The sequence below is a fragment of the Salvelinus alpinus genome, chromosome 6 (genome assembly GCF_045679555.1).
Source record: "Salvelinus alpinus chromosome 6, SLU_Salpinus.1, whole genome shotgun sequence".
Classification (NCBI taxonomy): Eukaryota; Metazoa; Chordata; class Actinopteri; order Salmoniformes; family Salmonidae; genus Salvelinus; species Salvelinus alpinus.
Genome location: NC_092091.1, coordinates 42468998 through 42484082, shown reverse-complemented (window position 1 = coordinate 42484082; position 15085 = coordinate 42468998). Strand labels below are relative to the sequence as shown.

At 42.3% G+C, this 15085-nt stretch overlaps 2 protein-coding genes across 7 annotated transcripts in view; one reads left to right on the top strand and one right to left on the bottom strand.

Moving 5' to 3' along the window:
* LOC139577545 (leptin receptor-like) overlaps positions 1-15085 on the top strand; it is an 86880-nt gene that overhangs the window by 32454 nt on the left and 39341 nt on the right. The gene's annotated exons all lie outside the window — the stretch shown is intronic.
* On the bottom strand, positions 4583-8310 carry LOC139577546 (putative nuclease HARBI1). Of its 5 annotated transcripts, none has more exons than XM_071404596.1 (11): positions 7929-8310; positions 7562-7632; positions 7298-7474; positions 7146-7207; positions 6977-7063; positions 6611-6894; positions 6496-6531; positions 5843-6397; positions 5658-5773; positions 5450-5561; positions 4583-5355 (listed from the first exon to the last, which is right to left on the bottom strand). In XM_071404596.1, the coding sequence occupies exons 8-11, from the start codon at positions 6312-6314 to the stop codon at positions 4985-4987; spliced, it is 1071 nt and encodes a 356-aa protein (XP_071260697.1). In that variant the 5' UTR covers positions 6315-6397; positions 6496-6531; positions 6611-6894; positions 6977-7063; positions 7146-7207; positions 7298-7474; positions 7562-7632; positions 7929-8310; the 3' UTR covers positions 4583-4984. The 5 variants fall into 5 exon arrangements, with proteins under 5 accessions (XP_071260697.1, XP_071260701.1, XP_071260698.1 ...); XM_071404600.1 differs by lacking the exon at positions 5658-5773 and having other exon boundaries at positions 6611-6784; positions 6853-6894; XM_071404597.1 differs by lacking the exon at positions 7929-8310 and having other exon boundaries at positions 6611-6784; positions 6853-6894; positions 7562-7710.

Here is a 15085-nt window from a genome sequence, read left to right as displayed (position 1 = left end):
TACTCAATTATCCCCCCTGCCAATCATCATCAACGCGTCTCATAACGATGACATGTCTCGTTTCCATTTCATTCGATGGGCTACAAACAACGCCTGTGTCAAGTCAATCGCTGGGAGTAAGCGCAAGCAACTTAAATTAACAAAGCCGTTTAAATACCAGGCAGAGAAATATGTTTAATTGTCAATTTAAATGCTGTTTAAATACCAGGAAGACAGTGTTGTGTTCGAGATCACCTAAAGTGAGACTGATTCAAGACCAAGGCCGGAACGAATCAGGTCCGAGTCAAGACCAAGACCGGAGGGTGGGTGAGACTGAGTCAAGACTGAGACCGGGAGGGGGACGAGGGGTACGAGACTGAGTCTAGACCAATACCAGAAAAATGCGAGTCCAATTCAAAACCGTTACTGTAATTTTGTCAAATTGTCACCATAATAAGAGTTCAAAATGTCCAGTATTTCTGTGTTCATATTTCAGAACAACATATGGATTCTTTAGACATTCAAAATGGGGAAAAATGCTTTCTGAGGGCAAATAGAGCCACTCTAAACAAATGTTTACTAAGCCTAACACAGTGGGGAACAGTGAGGGCCTTCTACGCTTTTAGAGAAAGGCTAAGGATTTATAAAATAATACAAATAATAATTATATTTTTATCTTCAATTATGTTTTGATTTAATCTTATTTAATCCAATTAGGATATTTCTTTTGGTCTTCTCTGGGGAGATACATCTAGCTAGCTAAGTCAGCCATTGGCTAGGCCTTCAGAAGCTTGATAGAAGCCACGTGTCATTCAACTGTATTAGTGCAACATTGTGGAGTAACAGTGGAATCAACCAATCACATTGGCTTGTAATGGGTGGGACCGTTTTTACAAAAACTTATGGAAACTTCTGCCTTCTCGAAGCAATAGCGAGCAGTAGTTTTCCCACGGTCTAGCTAGCTAGATTTTGTTTTAGGCTAGTTTGCAGCGGCTGCATCAGGTGTTATCGAAGAGGATGTTGTTGCTAATTTATTAGCGTCTCCCTTTTCAGCAAATCTGGTGAGTGGAACTGTGCTTTTTATTGCAGCTTGCATCCTGTTATTAGCCATGTCTTTCAAAATAACTTATACTACATGACCAAAAGTATGTGGACACCTGCTCGTCGAACATCTCATTCCAAAATCATGGGCATTAATATGGAGTTGGTCCCCCTTTTGCTGCTATAACAGTTTCCACTCTTCTGGGAAGACTTTCCACTATATGTTGGAACATTGTGCGGGGACTTGCTTCCATTCAGCCACCAGAGCATAAGTTAGGTTGGGCACTCATGTTGGGCGATTAGTCCTGGCTCACAGTCGTGGTCGGCATTCCAATTCATCCCAAAGGTGTGATGGTGTTGAGGTCAGGGCTCTGTGCAGGACAAACCATTTCTGTATGGACCTCGCTTTATGCACAGGGGCATTGTCATGCTGAAACAGGAAAGAGCCTTCCCCAAACTGTTGTCACAAATTTTGAAGCACAGAATCATCTAGAATGGCATTGTATACTGTAACGTTAAGGTTTCCCTTCACTGGAACAAAGGGGCTAGCCCGAACCATGAAATACAGCCCTAGACCATTATTCCTCCTCCACCAAACATTACAGTTGGCACTACGCATTCGGGCAGGTAGCGTTCTCCTGGCATCTGCCAAACCTAGATTCGCCCATTGGACTGCCAGATGGTGAAGCGTGATTGTTCACTCCAGAGAACGAGTTTCCAATGGCGGCAAGCTTTACACCACTCCAGCCGACTCTTGGCATTGTGCATGGTTATATTAGGCTTATGTGCAACTGCTCGGCCATGAAAACCCATTTCATGAAACTCCCGACAACCAGTTCTTGTGCTGGCGTTGCTCCCAGAGGCAATTTACAGCTTTGTAGTGAGTGTTGCAACCGAGAACAGACGATTTTTACGCGCTTCAGCACTCATCTGTCTCGTTCTGTGAGCTTGTGTGGCCTACCACTTAGCGGCTGAGCCATTGTTTTCTCCTCGACGTTTCCACTTCACAATAACAGAGCTTACAGTTGACCGGGGCAGCTCTAGCAGGGCAGAAATTTGACTGACTTGTTGGAAATGTGGCATCCTGTGACAGTGCCACGTTGAAAGTCACTGAGCTCTTCAGTAAGGCCATTCTACTGCCAATGTTTATCTATTGAGATTATTTGGTTGTGTGCTCGATTTTATACACCTGTCAGCAACGGGTGTGGCTGAAATAGTCAAATATACTAATTTGAAGGGGTGTCCACATACATACAGTGGGGCAAAAAAGTATTTAGTCAGCCACCAATTGTGCAAGTTCTCCCACTTAAAAAGATGAGAGAGGCCTGTAATTTTCATCATAGGTACACTTCAACTATGACAGACAAAATGAGAAGAAAAAATCCAGAAAATCACATTGTAGGATTTTTAATGAATTTATTTGCAAATTATGGTGGAAAATAAGTATTTGGTCAATAACAAAAGTTTATCTCAATACTTTGTTATATACCCTTTGTTGGCAATGACAGAGGTCAAACGTTTTCTGTAAGTCTTCACAAGGTTTTCACACACTGTTGCTGGTATTTTGGCCCATTCCTCCATGCAGATCTCCTCTAGAGCAGTGATGTTTTGGGGCTGTTGCTGGGCAACACGGACTTTCAACTCCCTCCAAAGATTTTCTATGGGGTTGAGATCTGGAGACTGGCTAGGTCACTCCAGGACCTTGAAATGCTTCTTACGAAGCCACTCCTTCGTTGCCCGGGCGGTGTGTTTGGGATCATTGTCATGCTGAAAGACCCAGCCACGTTTCATCTTCAATGCCCTTGCTGATGGTAGGCTTTGTTACTTTGGTCCCAGCTCTCTGCAGGTCATTCACTAGGTCCCCCCGTGTGGTTCTGGGATTTTTGCTCACCGTTCTTGTGATCATTTTGACCCCACGGGGTGAGATCTTGCGTGGAGCCCCAGATCGAGGGAGATTATCAGTGGTCTTGTATGTCTTCCATTTCCTAATAATTGCTCCCACAGTTGATTTCTTCAAACCAAGCTGCTTACCTATTGCAGATTCAGTCTTCCCAGCCTGGTGCAGGTCTACAATTTTGTTTCTGGTGTCCTTTGACAGCTCTTTGGTCTTGGCCATAGTGGAGTTTGGAGTGTGACTGTTTGAGGTTGTGGACAGGTGTCTTTTATACTGATAACAAGTTCAAACAGGTGCCATTAATACAGGTAATGAGTGGAGGACAGAGGAGCCTCTTAAAGAAGAAGTTACAGGTCTGTGAGAGCCAGAAATCTTGCTTGTTTGTAGGTGACCAAATACTTATTTTCCACCATAATTTTCAAATAAATTCATAAAAAATCCTACAATGTGATTTTCTGATTTTTTTCCCCTCATTTTGTCTGTCATAGTTGAAGTGTACCTATGATGAAAATTACAGGCCTCTCTCATCTTTTTAAGTGGGAGAACTTGCACAATTGGTGGCTGACTAAATACTTTTTTGCCCCACTGTATATACTGTATGTGTGTAAAACATTGTTGCATTTATACTTTAAATCACCGGTTACTTTGTGTGCTAAACGTGCAATGTTTTTTGCAATGGGAAGTAATAGTTGTACATTTCAGTTGAGAAATTCTTACCCTAATTGTTGTGTTTTTGTATTCTTATGATTGGGACCTACTGGCTTATTATGTCCGAGTGAATGGACTGCTGTCTTTCCATCGGACCTATGCAGTGGTGTAGTGGGTCTTGTGTGAAGGAAAGGCATCCAATGTTTTCCCATAGATGTGTCAGATTTTCACTCCACAACAAATGTGGAATGACGATCCTCTCAAGCACAACAAGTCCACAACAATGCTTAAACCACATCTGGGGCCTGTTGCACAAAACTAGGATAAGGGATTAAGCCAGGATATCTTGGTGATCCTGGCTCAATTGATCCGTAATCCGGTTGCACTAAAGATGGATAGGGGGCAGGAGGATATGTTATGGTATAAATTACCATGGAGATTTATTCTGTGGAGCTAGCCTGCTCCAGACCAGGCTAAATTCCAGGATCTATTTAATCTCATCCCTAATGTCAGTCAGCAGTCACCACAAATGGAAACCAATAGTTATTTCACTGCTCACTATACATTGTTATCACATATAACTAGACCCACTGTTATTATTTAAACGTTTGTGATCATTAATTTCAATGATTTTGGATAAAAAATGATTTTTAGATGATGTTGCTATCATTAGATAATTTACAGTTTCCCATAGACTATAAGGCTATATATAAAATGATAGAATATTAGGGCCACAGAGGGGAAAAAGTCATAATATTGTAACCAGTTGTTTTAAAGGAGGACAGTTGTTAAAATGACAGATGTGGGGCATTTCGTGAAATTGTACTTCAGTATGGTTTCATAAACAAAGACATGCTGATGTGCCAGAATATTAAGTATCACATTGTCATAAGTATCAAAACTGTAAAAACAATATGTAGCTTTTCTGCAGAAAGAACCAGCCTCATAAATTTATGACTTTATCCTTTTTCTTCAGTGTGGCCCTAGTACTCTGTCATATAAACAAATACACATTCCATATGAATATAAAAACACAATGTGTAACATTATGTTCCTTTATTGAATAAGGACAAAACAAAGCAGGTAAACCATCAGCTCCTTTCGAAACTGAAGTCACAGTGACTCTACAAGATGGAAAGCACAGAATCCAAGCATATTATACAAAATGATACATACACATTCAAAGGTCTGTATATAACACACCCTGCATGTCTGCACACTAAAATAAATGCAGGACAAATCCATACACATCAACTGAACAGACAAATGAATGGATGCAGTAGCCTCCCTGCAGCCTTGTATTACACACAGTATACCGCACAAACATCATAAGAGGCCAAATTCGTCAAAAAACGAACCCAAAAAAACCCAAATTCCTCTGCCACCGCAGGACATATTTAACCAAAATTGAAAGCACACATACTAACTAAAATAATTCAACACATATTGGTCCCTCAGCAGCCGACCACTGTCGTCATCAGGGAAGATTGCCGGATTGTCCCAGTCCATGGCTGGTGGCACTCTGGGGGCCCTCTCCTTCCTCAGGCAGGCCACATTGTGGAGGACAGCACAAGCCACAGTAATATCACATGCCCTAACAGGGCTGACCCTTAATTTGTGAAGGCAGTGAAAGCGTGCCTTCAGGAGGCCAAAGGTCATTTCAACTCTGGCCCTGGTCCTGGCATGGGCATGGTTGTAGGCCTGCTGTGCTTCCTGGGGGTCTGTGAAAGGTGTCAGGAGAAAAGGCTGGCAGCCATACCCCCTGTCTCCCAGCAACACACCAGAGAATTCACCTGTCAACACAAAATCTCATCATTACTACCTCATAAACACAGTGATATTCTTGACACAGCCATGATGGTTATAAATAGGGGTTGTGTGGCTTACCTTGTGATAGGCACTGATAGATTTCAGAGGCCCGAAAGATTCTGGAGTCATGGACTGAGCCAGGCCATTTTGCCACAACATTGCTGATCACACAGTCAGCATTGCAGACCATCTGAAATCATAAGATGAGGAATATTACACCAATCAATGCACATCACTGGCAATGCAGAGTGTTCGTCAATGGACAATATCAAAAAGTTATGTTCACCTGAACATTAATGCTGTGAAAGGATTTCCTATTCACAAAATCGGCCTCATGGGCACCTGAGGGGGCTTTTATCCTTATGTGTGTGCAGTCCACTGCACCAATGACATTGGGGAAACCTGTCACACAAAGTAATGAGTATCCTACTATGTGTTAACAGTTGTCCTGTAATTTGTAGATCCTCTTACCTGCAATCCTATAGAACTCCTCTTTGATGTCACAGAGTCTTCTGTGGCCAGGGAAGGAGATGAAGACATCTGCTAATGCTTTGATAGCCAGACACACACTCCTTATTGTGCGGCAAATTGTGGCCTTGTTCAGCTGTTCTGCATCCCCCACTGAGTACAGGAAGGCTCCACTAGCAAAAAAGCGCAAGGCCACACAAACCATTTGCTCCACACTCAGTGCATGGCTCCGTGCAGTGCGGTGCTTAATCCTGGGACCCAGTAGTCTGCATAGATACCTGATGCCATCTGCAGAAAACCTGTATCTTTCATATAGATGGTCATCAGGGAAGGCCAGTGGGTCCAACCGGTCCCTGAAGACCCTTTCTCGCCTGAAGGCTCTCCTCAGCACAAGTGCTTCTTCATCCACCACATCTCGCACGAATGGGCATGCCATTGTCAGAGCAGAAAGGAACACACAATTTTGGGCCTTCATATAGGCTAGTGGCCACACCTGGTGCTGGGGGGGTGGGCAAAAGAGGGCGATGCCTTATAACGATGACTTGGTTGTACTGATTGCTGGGAAAATAATAGAAACCTTAGAAAGATGCCACCGTCCTGTGTGCTCACAATAAGAGCTCATATGTCATGGCTCACTTGACTTTACGAGAATATACCTAATTTTTATTTTGAGCTGTGTCATCTTCTTGGAGCTGGGGGAGGAAAGAAAAATAATGATTAATACATTTGTGTTACAGTTAGCATACAGTGTACATTGAAGGCATATCTCACCTCCCTCTCAAGTTTTTTTATTTCAAGGTCCAGTTTCCTAATTGTCCTCTTTTTTATTTCGGACTCCAGTGCAAGATTTTCCATCTTTTTCTTCTTGTACTGAATGTCTATGTCTGCCAGTTCTATTTGGCGCCGGAGGTGGTTGCCATACAACTTTCTGATAGCTTGTGAGCTCTGTGAACACAATACAATTAGCGCAGCTGGAATTTGGCAGGATGTGGTGTCCTTTTATTAATACGCACTATGTTGCCAGGCTGGTTTTCCCACTGTATAGCATCTGGGTCCTGTAAAAGAAATTAGATTTTTTGATTTTGATGAGGACTCCTCACCATTGTAGAGTAAATAGTACTTTCACAGTACTATTACCTCATGCCTTCTGGAATCCAGAGAGATGGTCTCCTCCTCATCATCGTCTCCATCATGTGCTGTTGCTGCTGCACTGGGGCCTTCACCCTATCACATTTAATCGGATTCATATTGAAGCTAGTAGACAAGACATGCCAGGCCTACAGTATGCCTTTGATGGAGTACTCACTGGATCAGCATCGTCTGGTGCTTGTGCTGGTGGCTCTAACAGGAACACAGTGCTGCCAGACACTGCAAGGCAATAGGTAAACCAAAGTCAGACAGTCCAAATTGATTCAATATGAATGTGGTTGTATCCCATGTAGAGATGGAAGGACATACCTTGAATGAAGCGGGTGGCATCTTGGGAGGAACCTATGCTCGTCTCTTTCCCCCCAGGGATCCCCTCTAAGACGGGCCTGCCTTTATTTAGCTCCAAGGCCATGTCCTCTGCTGGGGTAAGGTCAGCCTTTGGTGACCCACCACCCGTGCCTTGTCTGTGGGTATTCTTTTTCACTGCTAAAACAGTACAGACAATGTGTGAGCAGGCACCTTCTGGGTACAATATATGCTTGTGCTTTGTTAAATATTAGTCAGGGACCATACCATTCTGCAGAATGTTCTTGTATTTGATTTTGACCTGCTGCCATGTCCGTTTTGGCCCGTTCATGTTTAATCTACACACACACACACACACACACACACACACACACACATTTAATGGAGTCACACTGCAAAAAATTACTTGGTATTTTTGTCTTCAGTAAAAATATCAAAACATTTATCATAGCTTTATACAGTGTGATGGAGTTACTTTACACAATTTCACTCATATCTGCAGTGCATTTCAATTAAAAATTTAACCGTTTCATAATTACAGTACAACTGCATTTTTGGAGATGTGAATTAAATATTTGAATTGTAATTGTGATGTTTCAGCGGAGCGGTGAGTGTGTAATTGTGCACTACTTACGCATTCAGGCGGTCTGCAATACTTTGCCACGCTTTTTCTCTTTGCTTTATCACTGTGGCGGTGTTGCCTTTCTTCTTAATTATATCTTTTACCTCCTCGTATGCCTCCATGAGGATTTGTGCTTCCGACGGGGAAAAGTACGCGGCTCTAGTTGCCATGGTAAATCAGTTAATCTGTGATCTGTGGCGGGGTCTATTTGAGTGAGCCGTGAGCGCGCACCTATCCAGGATTGGTTTCACCTGGCTTAATGAATCCGTGTCTGCTCATCCTGGCTTGGTCTTTGTGCAACCAATTAAGCCTGGACGCACATGTTTTGGCTTCATTGAGCTCAGCTGAGTCATTTATCCCGGATGTCTTAATTCTACTTTTGTGCAACAGGCCCCTGGAGACCGTTTTATAAAAACGTTTTATTTTTGGAGGGTGTGGTTACACTTTAATTCAATTGAGCAAAACAAATGCCCTCCAAATTGATACAAATCAGCATGATATCATTCTGTCAGGTAGGTCTACATTGCAGTCAACATATAATTGGGAAGGTTTTTTGGGACAGCCTTTAGAAATGTCCATGCAAACAGAGCATGATGAATGCAAATAGCCTACTAACCAAGACTAAAGACGAAACCTTTTCAATACCAGGTTTGCATACCCATTGTTGGCTTAGTTAGCATTTACTGGTAAATATCATCAGTTGAAACGTCTTTCCTACCTATCGGCTACCGATGTCATTCTTCGGAGAGCTGCTCCATGCAACAACCAGTTGAGAGCTGAGCACTCTTGCTGCCTGAAGATTATATTCTGCTGAAACTAGGCTATGTGTGCATGTGAATATATTTCACATGCTTTGTGATTGTGTAGGCTACTTGGTGCATGATTTCTATTGTACTACATTATTAATATGTTGTATACCTCCACTACACTACTTTGATATGCAACAGAAGGGATTATTAAGTGAGTATAGGCATTGCACACTGGGTATATTGCTTACACCTGCATATAGCCTCCACTACACCACTGGCCCTTTAGTGTTTTACAAAAGGTGCACTCTCCTACATTTAATTCACTTTATTTAACTAGGCAAGTCAGTTAAGAACAAATTCTTATTTACAATGACGGCCTACCCCGGCCAAACCCTAACCCGGACGACGCTGGGCCAATTGTGCGCCGCCCTATGGGACTCCCAATCACGGCCGGATGTGATACAGCCTGGAATCAAACCAGGGTCTGTAGTGACACCTCTAGCACTGATATGCAGTGCCTTAGACCACTGCGCCACTCGGGAACCCTAAAGCCATCCCTTTAATGTATTACGGTTACTATCCTTTTAGCATCACTAGCCTGTCACACTGAAAGCCTTCGTCCAATAGGTTCACCACTGCACAAACATGTCTAAAATAGATATAAAGACTGTTACAACTTCCCCCTGTCTCTCCTTACTTCCCCCACTCTTCCCTACCAGCTAGTCAAGGAAATTCTGACAAAGTTAAAGGATATTTTTCAATGAAAGTAAAGGACAGTAATATTACGAGTTTCGAATTGTTAAGATATTAATTTTTCAAGAATGCAGTGCATTTCTTTGGCCTGGAAGCCTTTTATGCGCTGACTGAATGGAACCTGAATTTAGGAGTTTTTTACTCCGCTGGATGTGTGCTCACTGTCCAAGTCCGAGTCAAGACCAAGTAAAAATGTATCCACCAAGACAAGCCTGAGACACTCACTCAATATGTAGACCGGGACTCAGTCTCAAGTACTACATGTCGTGTCTTTGCTATCATTAAATTGAAGACTTATAGTTTATATCAAAGATTCCTGTAATTAGGGATTACGCGATCAACTGATTAATAACGTAACTAATTAACTATGAATTCGGGGGCACCAGGGAAAGTAGTCAGATTACAAAGTTATAATTTCCCAATATAACCTTTCAGATATTTTCATATCTAATCAATAGTCTTCTGATTAATGATTTATTTATTTTTACCTCACGTTAGTCTTATTCCAAACGTCGTAAATTGTTGGTTATCTGCACGAACCCAGTCTTCACTATGAGTCATCCATACATCAATTGTCTTAAATCATTTATTTATTACTAACTAAGTAATTCACGGAAATGCATAAACAAACAAACAAACTTAAAATGGTTACATGAAATGATGGGAAAAATATGCCCTAGTGGGCTGAACCGGCATGGCGGCTTGTTAGACAAAGGGAAAATTGGGGTTCGACTAAGAAGTTACTACAGAGTTCATAATTATAACAATTGACATGCTAATCCTTTACACATGAACGCTCACTCATTCGGGAACAATTGCAATCAATATATATATATTTACGCTCAGTGTGTCGTCTTGATCGCTGGAGAAAAGTTAGTTTCTGTTGGAGAGATTCGTCTTTCTCTGTCTTGGTTATTGTGGATAGTTCAGAGTGACATTCGTTATAGAATGGATGTTTCGGCGGCTGTCTTTCTTCGCGTTCAATGATACCGAATTCCTAGCTGCAGACTAGTAGTCAATATCAAAGACTTGTTCTTATTCGTCTAAGAGTTTAACCACGTGGTATGGTTAAAGATTCAGCAATGGTACTTAACCTTCGTTCTCCTCCTATGGAGAAAAAACATGGTCTCCTGATAATTTCTCAGAGTTGGGTTTTTATTCGGATTGCAGAGAGGGGCTGTCCCAGGATGTCTGACCCAACTGGCTCAGGGGCGGGTCCTCGGATTTAGTTCAAATCAAAAGGGATTTGTATTTTTCTTCATTAAACAGTCCAAAATCATATTACACAATTATACAAACTGTATCATACTCACTCATTCATTTTATACAACAATCAGATGTAAACCTCATATCTGAGGTTATTATACAAACAGCGGTATGGTAATGTAGCCACACAGTCTCCCATGAGTTTCCCACATTTGTGACAAACGGACTTGTTAATAGCTGGAATCTTCACCGATCTTTTATACTTTTTCCGGAACATGAAATCTGTTCGTACCTCAAGTTCTGTGAGGTGGAAGAAACCTCTTTGTTCTCTAAGTTTACCCTCTCTCTAATACTGTTTGGGCATGAGGAGATTCTCAGGAATATACGACATCTCTCTGTGACCACAGCATGGGTTGAAGGAGGAAAGGGGGAGGCAGGGAGTGGCAGGGAGAGGGGAATGGGCTTTATGTACCTAAACAGGCAACGTCATGACATACAACACCGCAGGAAGATGAACTCAGCAAAAAAAGAAACGTCCTCTTACTGTCAATTGCGTAAATGTGTAAATATTTGTATGAACATAACAAGATTCAACAACTGAGACATAAACTGAACACGTTCCAAAGACATGTGACTAACAGAAATTGAATGTGTCCCTGAACAAAAGTAACAGTCAGTATCTGGTGTGGCCACTAGCTGCATTAACCTCTAACGAGTCACAAACCCGGATCCGGGATCCCCCCATCAAAAAAGCTGACTAGCATAGCCTAGCCTAAAGCTACAGGGATATCATATAATAAAATGTTCATGAAATCACAAGTCCAAGACACCAAATGAAAGATACAGATCTTGTGAATCCAGCCATCATTTCCGATTTTTTAAATGTTTTACAGGGAAGACACAATATGTATTTCTATTAGCTAACCACCATAGCAAAAGACACAACTTTTTTTTCTCCACCATTTTTTTCCTGCATAGGTAGCCATCACTAATTCGACCAAATAAAGATATAAATAGTCACTAACCAAGAAAAAACTTCATCAGATGACAGTCTGATAACATATTTATTGTATAGCATATGTTTTGTTAGAAAAATGTGCATATTTCAGGTATAAATCACAGTTCTACATTGCAGCTGCAATCTGAAATAGCGTCGATGCAGGCAGAATAATTACAGAGACCAACGTCAAATACCTAATTACTCATCATAAAACATTTCTGAAAAATACACAGCGTACAGCAAATGAAAGCCCAACATCTTGTGAATCCAGCCAATATGTCAGATTTTTTAAGTGTTTTACAGCGAAAACACAATATAGCATTATATTAGCTTACCACAATAGCCAGAAACACAACCGCATTTACCAGCAGCAAAGGTTAGCGATCGTAACAATCCAGCAAAAGATATATAATTTGACTAACCTTGATAAACTTAATCAGATGACAGTCCTGTAACATCATATTACACAATGCATATAGGTTTTGTTCGAAAATTTGCATATTTAGCAGCACAAATCGTGGTTATACAATGTGATCAGTAGCAACATTTCAGGCATTCTGGCCGGCGCCATCTTGGAGAGGCACCTAATCTAATCGATAAATAATCGTAAACTTGACTAAAAAATACAGGTTGGACAGCAAATGAAAGATGCATTAGTTATTAATGCAACCGCTGTGTTAGATTTTTAAAATTAACGTTACTAGACATACAGTGTGCGTTACAGCCAGACCAGTGCCGAAATTAATGGCGGACAAATCCTTTTACATTTTTCCACATAAATACGAATTAACATCATAAATAGCTCTTACTTTTGGACGAGCTTCCATCAGAATCTTGGGCAAGTTGTCCTTTGTCCAAAATAATCGTTGCTCGGTTGTAAAACGTCCTCTTCAACTTTGGAAATAGCAGCTAACATTAGCTATGTGGCGCATACATGCCCAAATGTTCAAAACGCAATACTAAGGAAAATCCGAAAATCGCAATATACTCGCATAAACTGATATAACTCGGTTTAAAATAACTTCGTTATGATGTTTCTAACACCTATATCGAATTAAATCACAGACGGATATATCTAAGGCCGATAACTTGAGCTTTTCCGAACGCCATGCTGAGATCCTGCTTTGCGCAATGACGAACAATGAAAAGAGTGCACCCCCCATGCCATGGGCTTTTATAAGGTCTGAGATCTGCCTAGAAACTCCATTCCAATTCTCATTGGTTACTGACATCCAGGGGAAGGCGCGTGCAGTTCATGTCGACCCATAGGATACATACAGAGTTTTAAACTGATCCTAGAACAGGGTCAACATTTTCAGATTTTGCAGTACCTGTCAGGAATTTCGCTGCCAAACGAGTTCTGTTTCACTCAGAGAAATAATTCAAACGGTTTTAGAAACTAGAGATTGTTTTCTATCCAATAGTTTCTATCCAATAATAATATGCATATTGTACGAGCAAGAATTGAGTACGAGGCAGTTTAATTTGGGAACGATAAATGTCCAAGTTGAAACAGCACCCCCTATAGTGACAAGAAGTTAAGTACTGCAGTGCATCTCCTCCTCATGGACTGCACCAGATTTGCCAGTTCTTGCTGTGAGATGTTACCCCACTCTTCCACCAAGGCACCTGTAAGTTCCCGGACATTTCTGGGGGGAATGGCCCTAGCCCTCACCCTCTGATCCAACAGGTCCCAGACGTGCTCAATGGGATTGAGATCCAGGCTCTTCGCTGGCCATGGCAGAACACTGACATTCCTGTCTTGCAGGAAATCACGCACAGAACGAGCAGTATGGCTGGTGGCATTGTCATGCTAGAGGGTCATGTCAGGATGAGCCTGCAGGAAGGGTACCACATGAGGGAGGAGAATGTCTTCCCTGTAACGCACAGCGTTGAGATTGCCTGCAATGATGATGTGGTCTGTGGCACACCGCCCCAGACCATGACGGACCCTCCACCTCCAAATCGATCCCGCTCCAGAGTACATGCCTCGGTGTAACGCTCATTCCTTCGACGATAAACGCGAATCCGACCTTCACCCCTGGTGAGACAAAACCGCGACTCGTTAGTGAAGAGCACTTTTTGCCAGTCCTGTCTGGTCCAGCGACGATGGGTTTGTGCCCATAGACGACGTTGTTGCCGGTGATTTCTGGTGAGGACCTGCCTTACAACAGGCCTACAAGCCCTCAGTCCAGCCTCTCTCAGCCTATTGCGGACAGTCTGAGCACTGATGTAGGTATTGTGCGTTCCTGGTGTAACTCGGGCAGTTGTTGTTGCCATCCTGTACCTGTCCCGCAAGTGTGATGTTCAGATGTACTGATCCTGTGCAGGTGTTACACGTGGTCTGCCACTGCGAGGACGCTCAGCTGTCCGTCCTGTCTCCCTGTAGCGCTGTCTTACGCGTCTCACAGTACAGACAATGCAATTTATTGCCCTGGCCACATCTGCAGTCCTCATGCCTCTTTGCAGCATGCCTAAGGCATGTTCACGCAGCTGATCAGGGACCCTGGAGCAGGTTTTCATCAAGGATATCTCTGTACTTTACTCTGTTCATCTTTGCCTCGATTGTAACTAGTCTCCCAGTCCCTGCCACTGAAAAACATCCCCCACCATGAGGCTGCCACCACCATGCTTCACCGTAGGGCTGGTTTCCTCTAGATGTGACGCTTGGCTGTCTTGTGTGTTTTGGCTTCCTCTGGCCTTCAATGCTGCAGATTTTTGTGGTTACCCTTCCCCAGATCTGTGCCTCGACACAATCCTGTATCTGTCACGCCCTGGCCTTAGTTATCTTTGTTTTCTGTAATATTTTGGTTAGGTCAGGGTGTGACAGGGGGGATGTTTGTGTGTATTTGTCTTGTCTTGGGTGGTTGTAGTGTCTAGGGGGTTTTGTTAGAGTGTATAGGTTTGTGTTGAGTGTAGGTGTCTAGGTAAGTCTATGGTTGCCTGAATGGTTCTCAATCAGAGACAGCTGTCATTCTTTGTCTCTGATTGGGAGCCATATTTAAGGCAGCCATAGGCAGTAGGCTATTGTGGGTAATTGTCTATGTGTAGTGTTTAGTGTCAGCACTATTTGTTTGTATAGCTTTACGGTCGTCTGTTTGTTGTTTTTGTTCGTTTGTTTCGTCTTCTTAATAAAAGGAAGATGTATTGTTATCACGCTGCGCCTTGGTCCTCTCTTCAAAGTTACGACGATCGTGACAGTATCGGAGCTCTACGGACAATTCCTTCGACCTCATGACTTTATTTTTTCATTTTTTATTTAACCTTTATTTAAATCATGTCCAATCAATTGAATTTACCACAGGTGGACTCCAATCAAGTTGTAGAAACATCTCAAGGATGATCAATGGAAACAGGATGCACCTGAGCTCAATTTCGAGTCTCATAGCAAAGGGTCTGAATACTTGTGTATTTTCACTTCGTCATTATAGGGTATTGTTTGTAGATTGCTGAAGATTTGT